This window comes from Ranitomeya variabilis, chromosome 1 (genome assembly GCF_051348905.1).
Source record: "Ranitomeya variabilis isolate aRanVar5 chromosome 1, aRanVar5.hap1, whole genome shotgun sequence".
Classification (NCBI taxonomy): domain Eukaryota; kingdom Metazoa; phylum Chordata; class Amphibia; order Anura; family Dendrobatidae; genus Ranitomeya; species Ranitomeya variabilis.
Window position 1 is genome coordinate 1,036,601,401 of NC_135232.1, and position 17,944 is coordinate 1,036,619,344.

The 17,944-nt window shown below is 42.3% G+C and overlaps 1 protein-coding gene across 6 annotated transcripts in view; it reads left to right on the forward strand.

The window, feature by feature from the left end:
• Positions 1-17,944, forward strand: part of MTUS1 (microtubule associated scaffold protein 1) — a 249,035-nt gene that overhangs the window by 138,072 nt on the left and 93,019 nt on the right. For 3 of the 6 annotated variants that reach the window (XM_077279667.1, XM_077279666.1, XM_077279668.1), the window contains exons 4-5: positions 11,876-12,052; positions 15,841-15,981. In XM_077279667.1, the coding sequence (XP_077135782.1) occupies positions 11,876-12,052; positions 15,841-15,981 (318 nt within the window). Of the gene's footprint in view, positions 1-11,875; positions 12,053-12,662; positions 13,007-15,840; positions 15,982-17,944 lie in introns of those variants that run through there. The other 3 variants (XM_077279669.1, XM_077279670.1, XM_077279671.1) reach the window with 2 other exon arrangements.

Here is a 17,944-nt window from a genome sequence, read left to right on the forward strand (position 1 = left end):
TTCACATCAGGGCGCCTCACGTATTTTTGTTGTTAAACCTGTAAAAAGCAGAAAAATTTAAATCGCCGAGTAAGAAACCAACTTCAGCGTCGTGGTCCGAAGGCCACCATGCTGAGTATCAGTGGATGTCTCCTTAATTACACCTTCAGCTATAGAGTAATCATCTATCCTGTGGGTGGGTGATGACAAATTCTTACCATAATATCCCTTTAATGAATAATTTGACCTAAACCCAACTCCTTTTATATTGGGTGTTAGGGGTTACTCTTGGCCGTGTCGCAGTATGTACACCTCCTGATTCCACAGATTGCCTTATTACTAAGCACATGCAATATTGTGTTGCTGTATCCAGAGATACTCTCAGTATTGCTCCCATTCGGTTTGGTGCCCCCTGTAATACTGTGCTGACGTCTAGCCATGTGAGTGCATGGACGGAGTCGTGAGGAAATGTCCAAAATATGGGAGAAGCACCCTACTGGATCCAGTAACCCCATGCATGTAGTTGCTGGGGACAATGAGATCGGAGGGTGCAGTAAAACCTCTTTATAGAAGACAAACACAGGAGCCTATAGATCATCAATTATTAATGGCGTACCCGTCACTATATGGGCATGTGCACACGTAGAATGGTCCTCTGCGGATTTTTCCGCAGCGAATTTGATAAATCCGCAGGGCAAAAACACCGCGTTTTTCCTGCGGATTTATAGTGGATTTACTGCGGTTTTTGTGCGGATTCCACTGCGGTTTTACACCTGTGGTTTTCTATTATGGAGCAGGTGTAAAACCGCTGCGGATTCCGCACAAAGAATTGACATGCTGCGGAATGTAAACCGCTGCGTTTCCGTGCGGTTTTCTCCGCTGCATGGGCACAGCGTTTTCGGTTTCCCATAGGTTTACATTGTACTGTAAACTCATGGGAAACTGCTGCGGACCCGCAGCAAAATCTGCATTGTGTGCACAGAGCCTTAAGGGAAAAACATCTGCTGGAATGCGACTGTTAGATTACAATGGCCCAGGGTAGGTGCACCCCAAGTGATGCCGTAAATGAGATATTAGTAGATTTACCACAAGCCGCCAGCAGAGGGCAGGATCCTCTTTCTGTATAGTTCAGTAGCAATCAAAATATAGAAAGTAATGTTGGAGCTGGTTTACTGCAGACATTGGACTGCTGCCATTGAACACCAGCAAATCTGTACAGTAAGCTTCTAAACTCCCACCCTTGCCCCCTATGGTTGTATTCAGAATGTTATCATTTAGAAAAAAAAGAAAAATAAAAAAAATAAATTATATATATATATATATATTACTTTATTAAATAGTGTGTGTGTGTGTATATATGTATGTATATACTGTATGTATATGTATCTATCTGCCCAAGATATGGTCGTTTTTATTTAGTTCTAGTTATGATCTTCTCCAATCAGGTGTGGCTCCATTATTACCCTGTGGGCACTGCACTCTTGTTAAAACCACAAATGATAGTGGTAAATAAAGAGGTCTAAATCTTGTGCCATATTTTAAAAAAATAAATACAAAAAAAAAAATACAAACAAAGTAATACTCAAAAGAAAATCCGCAATAAAGAGGAGAAACTGGCAGTTTTTGAATTAGTGACACTTATGTTGTGTTTTTTTTAAACAATTGCAATAAAAAAAAAGTTTGTTAAACTGCAAAATTTGATATCCAATCGTGAGACCACCTCTGTCATCAGAGATTTCCCTAGGTAACGAATGCCAGAGTAATCGTACAGTGTGGAATACTTTTTACACCTGTACTTGTGGAAATTAGTCTATTCATACTCAGGAAATGACTTATATCCCCGCCACACATCTGGGCAGAGCTGCAGCAACACACGGTCAGTCTGATATCACGCCCAGTGTTCACAGTCGGCGTGTGGTCGAGCTGCAGCCCACAGGTCACAGAATAGTAATATTATGTTATAATTTAGGGTTTTTTTACTCATTCATGTACAGATACCAGAAGGCAGACTATGCAGCTGTTAAGGGGCTCTTGGAGAGCGAGGCCACCTCTGGTAGGTGCCGTGCCTAGTCCTTGTCTAAGGCTACTTTCACACTAGCGTTTTTTGCAATCCGTCGCAGTACGTCGTTTGGCCGAAAAAACGCATCCTGCAAAAGTGCTTGCAGGATGCGTTTTTTCCCCATAGACTAACATTAAGCGACTTATTGCGACGTATTGACACACGTCGCAACCGTCGTGCGACGGTTGCGCCGTGTTATGGTGGACCGTCGGCACAAAAAAAGCTACATGTAACGTTGTTTGACGCAGACGGTCCGCTTTTTCCGACCGCGCATGCGCGGCCGGAACTCCACCCCCACCTCCCCGCACTTCCCCGCACCTCACAATGGGGCGGCGGATGCGCTGGAAAAATGCATCCGCTGCCCCCGTGGTGCGGCGCAGAGAACGCTAGCGTCGGTAACCTCGGCCCGACGCACTGCGACAGGCCGAGCCCGACGCTAGTGTGAAAGTAGCCTAACTGGTGATGACGACAAGTTTAGGACCATTATCCTCCTGGTGACTGCAGTGCTGGGGAGTTGTCCCAATAGCACAATAATTGGGCTCCCATCCTGACATTGGAGGCCTCGCTGGCATATAGCGCTGCTCTCGTGCAGTGATGGATTTTTAATAAATTATGTGACATACTTTTTTTTTCTTTTTTTCTTTGACACCCAACCCCTAGTTGCATGCATCCATTCTCGGAGTACTCAGGGGAGCAAAAGTTCACTCTTTAGCTATATTTTAGCTGCTGATCTGTTAATTATATTTGTGCCCATTGCATTTCCAGATCCATTATGTGCTTTAATCTGTGAGCGGTCTTCTTGCGACTTCGCCCTCAGTTCCACATTATATAAGCCAGCGCTGCATTAGTGCTTCACTCTAGGCCGTCAGACAATAGTCTATCAAACAGGAGATCTATTATAATGTTTTCTCGCCTGCAGCGAAGCATCTGCTTTGTATTAACTCACTCTTGTATTTTACCTCTAATCTTCAATCCTTTCAGCCTCATATAAAGTCTGTGTTCTGGAAATGTTTAAAATAGGCGGGAACGTAGAACAAGTGACCAAACTGCACACCCCTTTTTTTTTCAGTGTCTCTTCATATTTTGCTATCCAGCCCGGCTAAATTTGAGTAAATGTAGAGCCTTTGTCAGCTGGTGATGATATATCCAGGACATATTAATTTCTTGTTTTTTTCCCGTACAACTTGTTCTGCCCATTAGGGCAAAAGACGTGGTTAAAATTGCTGTTGTCAATTTTAGAAGCAGTAACACTCTTAGTGATGTCTAATGTGGTAATGACACCGTCTGGTGATGTTTTAATTGTATTACAAGTTGTTTTTCTGTAATAAGCTGTCAATTGCATTGTGGGAAAAAGCAATGTATTTTGGGTAAGGAGATCCTGGTGAAGCGATCATTTTGTAAGAAGCAGTCTAGCAGAATCGTTGTTAAAAATTTCTCCTGCATTATGTTACTAAAACGCCATTATCCTGGATAAAGTTTGTTTTACCACAAACACATACATTTCAATTCATATGCATTGACCAATAAACAAGTTAGACTACAAAGAACGGTCTGCTTATTTTGGAAGACAGAGAAGGGTTATTCTGAATGTCAGATCGCACACCATCAGAACTTGTAAGGCTTCTTTCACACTTCCGTTTTAACAATCTGCACAGGATCCGTCAAAATGTTGAAATGACGGATCCTGTCCAGATTGTAAAAAACGGGTGCACTGGGCCAGTTTGTCTGACGCACCTGTCAAGGCTATGTGCACCTGTTGTGTATGCGCATACACATCACAACCCATGTTAAAAATAAAAAACAAAATAAAAAATCGCAATATTCTCACCTTCCGGCGTCCCACGCAGCGTTACCGATGCTCCCGGCAGCTGGCGTTTCTTTTAAGGGGTAGTCTGATGCTTGTTCCTCAGAAGTGCACCTCTTATTGCTCCGGGTGGCAGCACCCTCCTGAAGATTCACAGTTGCATTGCTGAAATGCTGACCCAGTCTGCACTCTTTTTAAGGGTAACGCACCCATGAAAAAGCATTAAATAAATGCTAAAAAGAATGACTATATACATTGCAGTTGAAAAACTACTTGCTTTTACTTTGTTCAGTCTTTTGATCTTATTTTAAGTGTTTCCAAAGATGTAAAGCGGTTAAAAAAAGTGACCTGACCAGTCTTCAGGTGGCTTTTGCTTGGAAGCCACTTACTAGTTTATACAATACTAGTGTTAAAAAGTTGCCGGGAAAGATGTTGCAAAAACATAAAATCTCTGTGAAAGAGGTTATGTGCACATATCCTAAGGGTGCGGGCACCCAACATTTTTTGCCCAGGTACTGTGACCCGGACAGCTCCAGAGCAGAACTTTATAGAAAAGCGCTTGCAAGCTAAGAAATTGTCCACCTTAGTGGTGACTGGTATCTTGGACATTGAGTGATAGATTTATGATTGTAAAGTTTTTCTGATCTTGAGAATGCAGGGGATATTTAATAAGTAAGTTGACCAGTTGCTTGTTTTTGTGACGACTTTGAAATTTTAATAATTTACACACATTAAAAGCCGCTTTCTAACCTGCATAATGTCTCTTCCACCTTTACGATGTCTGTGTATGTGTTCAGTAAGGTAGTGAAAATCTTGTGCTGACTAGTGTGGAGCTCCTTTCCCTTTGAACCTCCAGAGCGCTTTCATGGATGGGTGTTTTCCTAATCTCAGTTGCTTCACTTCTTCATTTACTGTTTTAACACCACCTTCACACTGGATTCATGACTACCCAAGGAAGGTACAAGCTGTGGGAAGGAGGGCTTCACGTGTAGAACATACGATAAAACTTGTCCATTAGAGATAATGTAACGTCCTCCTCCAGCATCCACCCTTGGATGTAGTTCTTGCTGCTTTTCTCAGTTGGTCCCAGGAGATCCTTGCTGCTGATGCTGTGAGATGTTGTCTTGGTGAAGACTAGGCTGGATCGAATAAGTGCATAAACACACTGGAAGTGCTGCTCGGGGACCTGATTGATGCTACATTAAGGGCAGGCAGAAGACTGTGGGAAGTAAGATAAAAGCACTTTAAATGGGATAAGGAGTTGGACAGAGAACAGGATGAAGGTGGAGAAGCAGCAAAAAACAGCAAGTCATGAAGTGTGCACCAGAGAGATCCTAGCACAAAGGCTTGATAATCACATGCCATGGACCGGAGACTCCTAGCTGTGGCCGGCAATTATTCTGGAGTCTTCCCAGAACTGGAGAGTATCGTAACCAGTGTTGGGATTGGAGGTGAAGTCCTCTGAAGCAGATTTGGAGAACTCCTATCTTTCTGGTGACCATGCTGAACTACAGGAAAAGAGAATGCCGAAGATCCGCCGTGTGGCCGCTTTCCTTTAGTCTGCATCTGCCATCATCTGCCAAACACCAAAACTGTGGCGGTAAAAACAGCAAAGAAAACTGTAATTTCACTGTTGTATTTTCGATCTTAAAGGTCTGGTCTCCTGTGGCTTATAGGCATAGAGTAGGATTCTAGAAGCACTAGCTCTGTGCATTTCTTTTTTTATAAATGTGCTTTTTTCCAGTTTTGTTGCCATTATTGGGTATGTTTAGAATAATGGATTGCTTGTTTACTAATGTAGCACTTGCTAATAATGCTGAAGGTATTTCTGTACCTTCCATGATGGCAAGAAATCAAGGAGATTTATTCCTTAGGGTGTGAATCGGTGACTGTAGCTTTTATACCATTGTGTCTAGCTGTGCCTTTATGTTCGGCACAAATTCTTTCACTTATTACCATGATGAACATGTATAAGCTAAAAATGAAGCCGGTCAAAAGTGGGCGATGACTTGTTAGCTTTAATTTAGCTTCAAATAAATAGTTTTCTATCTTTGCGAAATCACTTGGTAAGATTTCATCTCCAATGGTGCACACGTTACCATTATGTTACTGTGCTTGCAGCAATTTGCCTACACATTTTTATTTTTTCCTCCTTCCAAAAGTTGCTGATCAGCGTAGGTCTGACTCCTTGCAGGCCATTACCTTCACTTCATTATTACAGGTGACCATCCAGATATTATAAGAACATCTCGCTTTCACAGAGTGTGTTGAGGATCACCAGTGTTGTAACCCATAACTATACATGATACATATCCCAGCAGGGATAATATACCGGGTTGCTTTTATGGGAAGTTTTTTACACATTGATGTAGTTTTTGATATATGGAGTTGTTTTCGACACCAAAACTTGTGGATCTCCCCAATAAATCAATGTAGCATGTTGGTTGAGTGCATATATGAAACTCCTAGTGTACGGCTCGCTGTCAGCAGGATTGTGAGCAGTAGCCTACAGACAGTGTCAGATCGGCGCCGTTATACTGATTACAATGATCCCTTGGTTGATGAAATCCGTCTTGTGGTTAATCTGTATTTTCAGTTTTGTGTTAATGACATGCCCGTGCTCCGGGGCGGCCTGTGGGGGTCTTCATGTGGTGCTCTGCTTAAGTATTCATGTGTGTGGGCTTATAACAGGTCACTGATCCCTCACTGACCTGCCCCCCTATTTTATATAATGCATATTATCGATCGCTTGGTTAAAACAAAAAAACTTTCTGCAGGCTGTGCCAGCTGTGACGCTGCGCTGCCGCATGATCGCATATGTAATGTGCATGTAATTAATTACTTTGCTGTTATCCATAAATTCATTAAAAAATGGCGTCTTCCACTGTTAGGCTACGTTCACATTTGCGGTCAGCGCCGCAGCGTCGGGCGCCGCAGCGTCGCCGCATGCGTCATGCGCCCCTATATTTAACATGGGGGCGCATGGACATGCGTTGTGCTGCGTTTTGCGCCGCATGGCCGCAAGCGTTGTCATTTTTGGCCGAAAGTTGGACGCAAAAAAAATGCAACTTGAAGCGTTTCTTGCGTCCAACTTTCGGCCAAAAATGACACATGCGGCGCAAAACGCAGCGTTTTAGCGTGCGTTTTGCCGCGTTTTTGTTTGCGTTGTGCGCTGCGGCGCCGACGCTGCGGCGCACAACGCAAATGTGAACGTAGCCTTAGCTGCTACTGCGCAGGCTGTGCCATCTCGCTAGAGAGAAAAAAAAATTCCACCTCCAAGATGGCAATCGCAGCGGCTGCGCAGTAGCAGCCATCGGCGACAGGTGGCGCCATCTTGGACGAGGACTTTTTATTTTTTCTAGCAAGATGGCGCCGCCTGCATCATATCACCAGTAGCTGCTACTGCGTAGGCGCCATTTTCAAACTGAGGGTTTTTTTTTTTTTTTTTTTAAGGAATTTAATGATAAGATCAAAGAAATGAACTACATACACATTACATATGCGATCATGCTGCAGTGCAGGCACCAGTTTTTTTCAAGATATAAATATAATATTCATTATGTAAACTAGGGGGCCGACCAGTGACCTGTCTGCATTGAGTACCCGAGCAGAGCACCACATGCAGACCCCTCCACAGGCCGCCCTGAAGCACCAGCATATCATTAACACAAAACTGAAAATAGAGATTAAACAACCACAAGACGGATTTCATCAACTATGGTATCACTGTAACCAGTATAACGGAGCCAACCTGATACTATCTGTAGGTCACTGAGCACAATCCTGCTGACTGGTTCACTTTAAAGGTGTTGAGACCTGAAGATGGCTTTGGCCTGTGTGACACTGGCAGAATACAGCCAGTGTAATAGGCATGCGCTCTTCCTCTAGTACAAGAGGGTCAGAAGTTCTCCTTTCTGCCAGTGTGGGTCCCAGTTGTCAGACTCTAACAAATCTGAAAGGTATCACTGATCTACCCTGGACAACCCCTTTTAAACTTATTTTAAGATGTATTTATATGCAGCAAATTTTAACAAAAATATTCTGCCTTTACAAATTCATGTTTTTTTCTGATACAATTCTGCTGTGTGTAAATATACCTATTACCTTGAATTTGCCGCAGGGCTTTCATAATATTGATGCCATTTTTTTTAAACATTTTTTACATGTGGTTATCTTCCTATAGAGGAGTCTATTGAAAAACTCCTGAAAAATATGCCATGAAAAAAATCCATGGCCCCAAAAAATACTTGTGGTCTTTGAGCGTTTTTTTTAACTTTTTTTTTTTTTCGTACAAAAGCCTTAATGTGCTGCATTTTTCTGAAAGCTGCTTTGGATGAAGACAGCACACTTTGATGATGCATACAACTTGGTGACTACTTCCTTGTGTGGCATTTGGCTATTTGGTATTTTAAAAAGTTGTATTTTATATGTGCCAGTTTCTTATTCCTTGTCCGTCTAGAGGTTCATACCCTGCCGCTGACCCATGTGACTGAGGACTCGTGCAGATGTCCAAGCCAGTCGGTCCAAGCACAAGCCACCAATGCACGGACTGGCCGCGGCCCTCCCAACCTGACGTCACATCCTCATAGACATATATGAAGCAGTCCGGCTCGGGTCGGGAGAGTCGTGGCCAGTCCGTGCATTGGTGGCCTGTGCTTGGACCAATTTGTTCTGACGTCTGAGAGACTTAGGAGCTGTTGTTGCGCAGTTATATTTGTATCCAGGGAATTGTAAATTTGACCTTTTCATCCACCTGAAGTGGTTGGGTGCAGGTAAAGAACATTTACCATGATGGTAAGTAACAGAATTGTATGCATCATCAAGGAGTGTACAGGCACCTTTGTCTTCTTGGCTGCTCCGGATGCGTTTTTAGGTTAGGTGTTAGGTTTTTCCAGCCGTTATCTTTTGCTACCACTGCAGAGACCTACAATAAAGCGCCCTCCGAAATTCGGCATAATTGGTGCATCATTAACTTCTTCGAGACAGGATCTTGTTGCTCACAAGAACCAATCAGAACCCCACTTTCAGTTACTAAAATCATTCACAAATGAAACGTGCTTTGTGATTGGTTGCTATACCCAACATGACCATTTTACCACTTAGACCGTTTTGAGACATGGGGACAATCTCTGTGCCCATTCACAGGCAGTAATGTGTCTGCTGGACTCGGCAGAGATGGTCGCTGGTATCCTTTATGGGGGAACCATTTCAAGGCTAAGCCTTCACTTACCTCCTATTTCTGTAGGACACACATTCTATATACAGGTCCTTCTCAAAAAATTAGCATATAGTGTTAAATTTCATTATTTACCATAATGTAATGATTACAATTAAACTTTCATATATTATAGATTCATTATCCACCAACTGAAATTTGTCAGGTCTTTTATTGTTTTAATACTGATGATTTTGGCATACAACTCCTGATAACCCAAAAAACCTGTCTCAATAAATTAGCATATTTCACCCGTCCAATCAAATAAAAGTGTTTTTTAATAACAAACAAAAAAACCATCAAATAATAATGTTCAGTTATGCACTCAATACTTGGTCGGGAATCCTTTGGCAGAAATGACTGCTTCAATGCGGCGTGGCATGGAGGCAATCAGCCTGTGACACTGCTGAGATGTTATGGAGGCCCAGGATGCTTCAATAGCGGCCTTAAGCTCATCCAGAGTGTTGGGTCTTGCGTCTCTCAACTTTCTCTTCACAATATCCCACAGATTCTCTATGGGGTTCAGGTCAGGAGAGTTGGCAGGCCAATTGAGCACAGTAATACCATGGTCAGTAAACCATTTACCAGTGGTTTTGGCACTGTGAGCAGGTGCCAGGTCGTGCTGAAAAATGAAATCTTCATCTCCATAAAGCATTTCAGCCGATGGAAGCATGAAGTGCTCCAAAATCTCCTGATAGCTAGCTGCATTGACCCTGCCCTTGATGAAACACAGTGGACCAACACCAGCAGCTGACATGGCACCCCACACCATCACTGACTGTGGGTACTTGACACTGGACTTCAGGCATTTTGGCATTTCCTTCTCCCCAGTCTTCCTCCAGACTCTGGCACCTTGATTTCCGAATGACATGCAAAATTTGCTTTCATCAGAAAAAAGTACTTGGGACCACTTAGCAACAGTCCAGTGCTGCTTCTCTGTAGCCCAGGTCAGGCGCTTCTGCCGCTGTTTATGGTTCAAAAGTGGCTTTACCTGGGGAATGCGGCACCTGTAGCCACACCAGACTCAGTCCACTGCTTCCTCAGGTTCCCCAAGGTCTGGAATCGGTCCTTCTCCACAATCTTCCTCAGGGTCCTGTCACCTCTTCTCGTTGTACAGCGTTTTCTGCCACATTGTTTCCTTCCAACAGACTTACCATTGAGGTGCCTTGATACAGCACTCTGGGAACAGCCTATTTGTTGAGAAATTTCTTTCTGGGTCTTACCCTCTTGCTTGAGGGTGTCAATGATGGCCTTCTTGACATCTGTCAGGTCGCTAGTCTTACCCATGATGGGGGTTTTGAGTAATGAACCAGGCAGGGAGTTTTTAAAAGCCTCAGGTATCTTTTGCATGTGTTTAGAGTTAATTAGTTGATTCAGAAGATTAGGGTAATAGGTCGTTTAGAGAACCTTTTCTTGATATGCTAATTTATTGAGACAGGTTTTTTGGGTTATCAGGAGTTGTATGCCAAAATCATCAGTATTAAAACAATAAAAGACCTGACCAATTTCAGTTGGTGGATAATGAATCTATAATATATGAAAGTTTAATTGTAATCATTACATTATGGTAAATAATGAAATTTAACACTATATGCTAATTTTTTGAGAAGGACCTGTATAATGATGATGAACTGGTATTGTGGTATCTCTGGTTCTCTGATCTGTAGCATGCAATTGTCTATAAATATAGTATGAAGTCAAAAGATGTTATGGCACACCATTAAAATAATCACCAAAAGGCTTCTATACTTATACCTTTAAGGATATATACAATATAATATAGTCTGTGTGTTATCTATATGGAGATAGATATATATGTATATATGTGTGTGTAGATTGATAGATGTATGTTTTATATACTATATATTTTATACTAACTTAGCCTTTCCTAATGGCTGATCTCCAACCAATGTCTTTTATTGTGGGTAAACGATGGCTGACATGACCCAGGCCAGCAGTATCGCAGGAATCACGTCATTAGACCAGAGGTCAGGTTGTTTGCATCTGTAGTATGGCCATATAAAATGGACCTGTACTTTGCCCCACTACTAAAACTGATCAAAGTCTGTATAGGACTTCATTCACACATCAGTGTATCGCATAAAAGGTTTATCTGTGATTTTTCATGGATTAGCCACATACCCATTAAAGTCTTTGGTGCTATTAACCTGGCCTTATATTTTATTTTTTTGAAGACCACGTATCAAGAAAAAAATCACGGTCATGCGTCACTTTTTAATTTTAGTCACGGAGCAAAATTGCCCATACAAGTGAATGGGTCTTTATCATAGTAAATGTCTTGTCTAAATTGCTAACCTAAAAAGTGATGTATGGCTACTTGTGTGTCCTCCTGGCCCCTGGGATCGGGTGACTGTAATGTGCGTGGTCCATAGACTCCCATTATGTAACGTTACATTCCTCAGCGGTGTGTAATGACATGGCGTATTACATACGAGCAGAGCCCAATCATGTATACCCAATTTTGGATTATCTGCTGCCCCAAGTACAATGAAGTAGACGGTAAAGCTGCCTAGACGCTGCGATCACCGATAGCTAGTGATGGCCATGTCCAATAAGTCTTCATGTACTCTATATAAGGCAGATTATTAGTTGGTTTGTGTACATATATTCCATTTTTAGCAATTTCACTGTGTATATGAGCAAATCCCAAGAAGGATTGTAAGTTGAGACTGAAAAATAAACTGTGTAAAGGGGGCCTATAGTGGCGGTATATAAAGGGGGAATCTACATTGTTGAATTTTTGTGAAAATTGATATCAAGATGCTTTTTTTTGATACCTTGTCTTTGTCTCTGTTAGCGGGAGGTCTGAGTTCCCCCAAAGGAAAGTCTAGTATTGTAAAAGCTTCACCTGTGATTGGGACAAGAGCTGTGCCTAGAACAAGAGTCCCCTGCAAAGCGCCCACTCTCCAGAGGACTCCTAGCGTGTCGTCCGTGTGCAGCACCCAGAGCGATCACAGCACTCTGAGTACTAGGTGTAAGTACGGTGGTGTTCACCTTTGGCACAAATGATGGCTGGGCACTTCACTTGCACTTGTCGTTGTTTGAGCACCTTGTTGTTGGCACACAGTGGTGTCCATCCTAATGATCCTCCATTCTTTGCTTTTTGTGCACTAGGACAACACATAAATATAGCTGTGTGCACGCTTGGCAGTGGATGCACACATGTACCGACACCTATTTACTGTGTTCTGCATGCATTGTCCTTTTATTATTTTCCGAATTCACCTTGTTGACGTATGCTGGATGAAAGGAGCGGTGAATTTCTTGTGGCTTCTCTTTGACTCTTATTTTACAGCTGTTATATTAATATTAATTGGATTGAGGAACTGGAAAACGAGCCTGGTCTTTCTGCCTTTCAGATCTTCTGCTGATCTGACAAATGTGGCGGGTAGTTGAGCAATGGTTTTGCTTATGCTGCTTCTCCACAGCTAAAAGGAGCCTTGAGCAAATGATAAATGTGCTTATTGTATCCATATTCTCATTGCAAGTGCAGACAAATGGCTACTTTATTATGTATAATAAAACATGCCCTTTGAAACAAAGCTCCTTCTAACCATGCGGCCAAATTATGCAGCCTACCCAGTGCCGACTTTCCTGGTTTCTTGTTGGATTAGTCTGTCCTGCCCACCGCCTCAGATCTCCTGATTATTTTCCACTCTAATTCATCGAGCGCACACAAAGGAGTGAACGTGGCCGGTGCCCTTTTGTCTGTTATCCGGTAATGATCCTTCACCTTAAATGACCGTGCCGGGCGGGCACCGCAGTTGCACAGAGAGCGCCTTGCCAGTACAGCTTTCTATCAATTCCACCATAAGATTAGCTGCTGATTCAGGGAGGCTCTCTGATGTTCCCTTCCTGACCTTGCTGATTGTCGCCTCCTGGAGCTTTTGCATAATTCCTTTGTTGGCTTCGGCTGCTGGGAAAAGAAGTAGGTCATTTTTCTTTTCTTTTCATATTTGAAACTGATCTTAAATTAAATGTCAGTCTCCCTGAGCTTCTAACATTCGTGATTGCAGGGTGCTCGGCATGGAGATGTCTAGAGCCCATTTACAGAGGTGACATTACTAATTAAGTGAAGCCCTCTGGGAACATATCGCATGCAGACTGCCCATGCTTTATTTTTCTACACTGTTTAATTATTTAGGTATGCTTTTAGAAAAAAGGCAAGCCAAAAACAGGCATGTCATTTCTACTCCATGAATGCTCAGATTATGAACGCTCAAGTCTTGGAGAATTAGCCATTAGCACTTCCAGTTAAATGGTCAAGTTCTAGTGTTGGTGAATGGAACATGTTAAGGAACCACTTACGGTAAATAATTGGTGTCGTAATAAAGTATGATCTGAAACCGTCTAATCGATGGGCATGTGCCATTAATATTGCCGGCATCATTGAGTGAAGGCTTTCCTTTCTGTGATCCAGGCATTATACAGTGGTGTTCTGGCTGTAAATGTGCTAAAAACCACTAAGATCTGGTTACATGGCAGCAGTAATGATGTGGCTGCAGCCAGTATGGCATGTTGGCACCGCTGCCATGTGAGCTGAGATGGCAGCAGAGCAGAGAGGACTTTAATGTACAGCTCTGGCAAAAATTAAGAGACCACCACATGAAAACCCTGTCATTTTCAGCCCAATCTCCAGACCTGAACCCCATTGAAAACCTCTGGAATGTAATCAAGAGGATGATGGATAGTCACAAGCCATCAAACAAAGAGGAACTGCTTACATTTCTGCACCAGAAGCAGTGTGAAAGACTGGTGGAAAGCATGCCAAAACGCATGAAAGCTGTGATTAAAAATCATGGTTATTCCACAAAATACTGATTTCTGAACTCTTCATGAGATAAAAAAATTAGTATTGTTGTTTCTAAGCGATTATGAAGTTGTTTTCTTTGCATTATTTGAGGTCTGAAAGCACTGTTTGTTTTTGTTGTTGTTGTTTTTTTTTTAAATTTTGACAATTTTTCTTTTTTCAGAAAAAAATACAAAATGTATTACTTGGAAATTCAGAGACATGTTGTGAGAAATTTTATAGAGTAAGAGAACAATTTACAATGTACTAAAAAAAAAAAATCTACCTATAAAGAGAAATCAGACAAACTGAACATTAAGTGGCCTCTTAATTTTTGCCAGAGCTGTATTTCATTCGGCATTTTTTACTTCCTTTTCACAGGCCGACATATCATTTTATTACACTTCTTAGTGTTTATTCCTATTACATTCCAGTTGTATTCAATGGTGTTTAGTTTTTTTTTCCCTCCATTTTCTGTTACTGTACCTTCAGTGTGACGGTAACATTTTGCATGATGGGGTTTAGATATTTTTGGCACATATCGTTTGAATTAACTTATTTTTTTAAATTGTTTTCTTTTTCCAGAAGGTTTGGGGGTGGAATGGGGAGAGATGGGAATCACAGCCAACTTTGTGATGTGATATGAGTAATTAATGACAACGTTACTATATGGGTCATTATGATTGCAGAGTTCCCGAATATGTATTTTAATTTGCTAAACTATTTAAAAGCAGTAATCATTTTTGTAGTTTTTTTTATATTTGTGTAACGCTTTGACAGATATTGATATTGGGCATACTGACCTTCAAGCCGCCAGATACCACTGTACGACATCTATTCTCTTCAGTTTATTTGCAAGAGTGTTGACCAGAGTGATACCTTGGCTACCATGCATGCTATTAACAGCGTCATATAAAGCATTAACATGACCGGATTGGAGTTGCCGCTTATACTGGCAGCTGTGGCGGGTTCACTGTAGACATCAGCCGCACCGTTGCCACTCATCTCGTGGGTATATTTAATTACCCATCCGATAATTGTGCTGGATATACTGTACAAATAATGTCGGGAGGGAAGCGAGGATCAGACAAAATTATCTCAAACACCAGAAGACGCTACCAGAGCCTTCCACCCCCCCAAGCCCCCATACACAATAGATGGCTGTCGGTAAAATGATCATTCATCTGGCAAATATTGGCTCAGCCGAGTACACGTGTGTTCTCTATGAAAGCGCTAGGAACAGGATCAGCAGTCCACTGTTATTTCCCCCAGCACCACCCATCGGTGGAGAGTTGTGAGGACCCTGCCCCATTACTTCAGATTGTATCGATGGGTTCGGCCAACGTTGGTCTAATGTGTGTGGTGACTTTTACGTGTATCTCCTTATTAAAAACTTTCGAACAAATCGAAATTCCATAATTGTTCGAGCATTCGACCAATTATCTGAGGCAGTTTTACTCGAGCTGTGGGGTCCCCCTTAGTTTTTGTTAGGAGTAGCTGTTTTTACAAAACTTGGCAAACTGCACAGACCCTTCTTGAAATACTATTTAGTCATTTGTCTAAATGGCTTCCGAGTTCTCAATTGGACTCTCTACCAGGGTTGGTAAGGCTTTGATAGCGCCATGTTCTGGTTGGAAAGGACCCAGTAGAAAAAACATTGAGAAGCCCTGATCTAAGATGTATGGGGACCTTCGGGGGTAAGATAAGTATGGTACAAATCACACTGAAAATCTGCAGCGATTATGGCTGAAAATGGCAGTAATTAGTCCAGAAGATATTGTCAAGAAAACCACTTTTATATTGCATCTCATAGTCATTCATATTGACCTGAAAAGGAATCTGCGATTGAAGTGATTCTTTACAAAATTTCATTTTTTCTTTTAAATATTTAACTTTTTTGTTTTTTAACCTGTACGTTTGTTACCAGATCATGGATACCCTAGTAACTGTTTTTATTTTTTTGATAATTGTAGCTACAACTGCAACCAGCAGCATTCGGACCGATGAAGTCCCTGCAAAGTGTGTAAAGCAGAATGGAGCTGCTGGAACTCATGCTGCAAAGGTCACCTTCCCAAGAGTCCGCTCCCAATCTCTTAAAGTCACCCAGACTGTGGGTAAGTACTGCTGGACAGACAGACAGACAACGATTTCTGGTAGGAAAACTATTTCCCTGCAGTTATGAAAGTCTAAAGGAATCCCATTCACCACTCCCAGAATCTGAGAAACGCCCTCCCACTGACTGCCAGGACTGTAAACCCTAAGGTTTGAGCCAGTGTTTTCCCGGTAGCAGGAGTTTTGCTACTTTCCTATACTGAGGGTGGGTTTCTTCACTTTCCCACAGAAGACAACCTTTTAATTCTCATTTGGGTGTTGCCGGTTATTGATATTGTCTCCTGTTTCAAAGCTGGAAAATGTTTCATCATAATAGATTAGTGGTAATTGCTGCCTCCCACACCCTTTTAAATCAGTTTTTTTTTTTTTTAAGCTTTTGTGAGAATATTTGTTTTTTTATTTGATAATAACACATTGTATGATACATGTCACGTTGTAGATGCAGTTTTTACATTGGACCGCATGATGGAGAACAGGGGGAGCTGAAAAAAATTACATTTGTCGTAAAGTTCAGTGTAATTTTGCTCTTCATGGGTATACATCCCTGCTCCTCCTGGGCTTAGGAGTCCAGTGGGCGGTCCTAACCAGATGTCGCTCACAATCTGTGTTTTAACAAACTTCAGCATCTAAAATCGGGAACACTATTTAAATCCATTAAAAAAAGTGTGATTGTGATGGGACCAGAACGTTTTTTTTTTAATTAACATTTTTTGGATGTTACAATGTGTATATTGGTTTACTCTAGCTAGTGTGGAAATCCGCACATCTCCCAAACTAGAGGAACAGAAGTGAAGCTTCTATGTTATTTCTGCCTTCAGGCACCAAGTAGAGCCCGCCCACTGGACTCCTCAGCCTAGAGAGAGCAGGGATTTAGATCTATCAAATTATAGATATCGTGAATATTCTACCACAAAGCTTTATATCAATTTGCGCGTTTCCTTCTGTTCTAGTGATTGCTGCCTACATATCGGACTCGTTCGTTATGACTGGTTTTTCTTTATAAATTGGTGTTGTAAACAATCATAGTTGCAAATGAGGATCTTGTTTTCATTTGAAAAATTCTGCATTTTTTCTTTCACTTAATGAGAACCTGTCAGCAGCATTTTATTAAGTAAAGTAGAGACAGGGCCTTATTGTCATACTGATAAAAATGAGACCTTAGGTGAAGAAATCCATATTGTAGATTGTCTATAATCCCTGTTTGCTTGTAGAGATTGCTTTGTGCATCGGGGCTGTGGGTGGGGTCTTCAGCTTTGGTACATCCCCCTCTGCTGTGTCTGGGTGTCTTCATTTAATATTTTGTGCTAGTGCCGTTCTAGCTGCGGGCACTGCTTGAGCAGATTGATTTAATGGTGGGCTTCAGTAAAATGGCACCGGTGGCATTTGAACAATCTACGTATGTGCAGACACTGGCCCAATTTTCCAAAACACTTCCAAGAGCTCAATCTGTCCAAGCACCACCAGTGGCTAGGACAGCACCAGCCAGGGTCGGACTGGCCCACCGGAGAACCGGAGTATTCTCCGGTGGGCCCAGGCACTGACATCTGCTGGCATACAGGGCCTGCCGCTGCCTAGGGCCCCTGCGGCCCCCAACCAGTGGCGTGTCTCTAATAGCAGCACACCACGCAGCTGCTATGGGGCCCGTGAGTCAGGTGGGCCCACACAGTGGTAGTGGAGCAGCAGCGGGTGACTGGAGGCAGGAGACGGCTGCTGCAGCTAAAGCCTGTGCCCTCTGCTAAGGAGAAATTAATATTCACTGCTTCCCACGCCCTTGGGCATGGAGAGCAGTAAACATTCATTTCACTTTAATAGCGGGCAGTGTTAGCTGCAGCCGCCAGTTCCTGTAGCATCTGGGCGATTATGTGGGAGTGGAGAGCAGTGAATAATCATTCCCTTTAGTAGCGGGCACACGTGATCACCCAGCAGCAGGAAACCTGCGGCTAAAGGAGCCCGCTATCAGGTGAT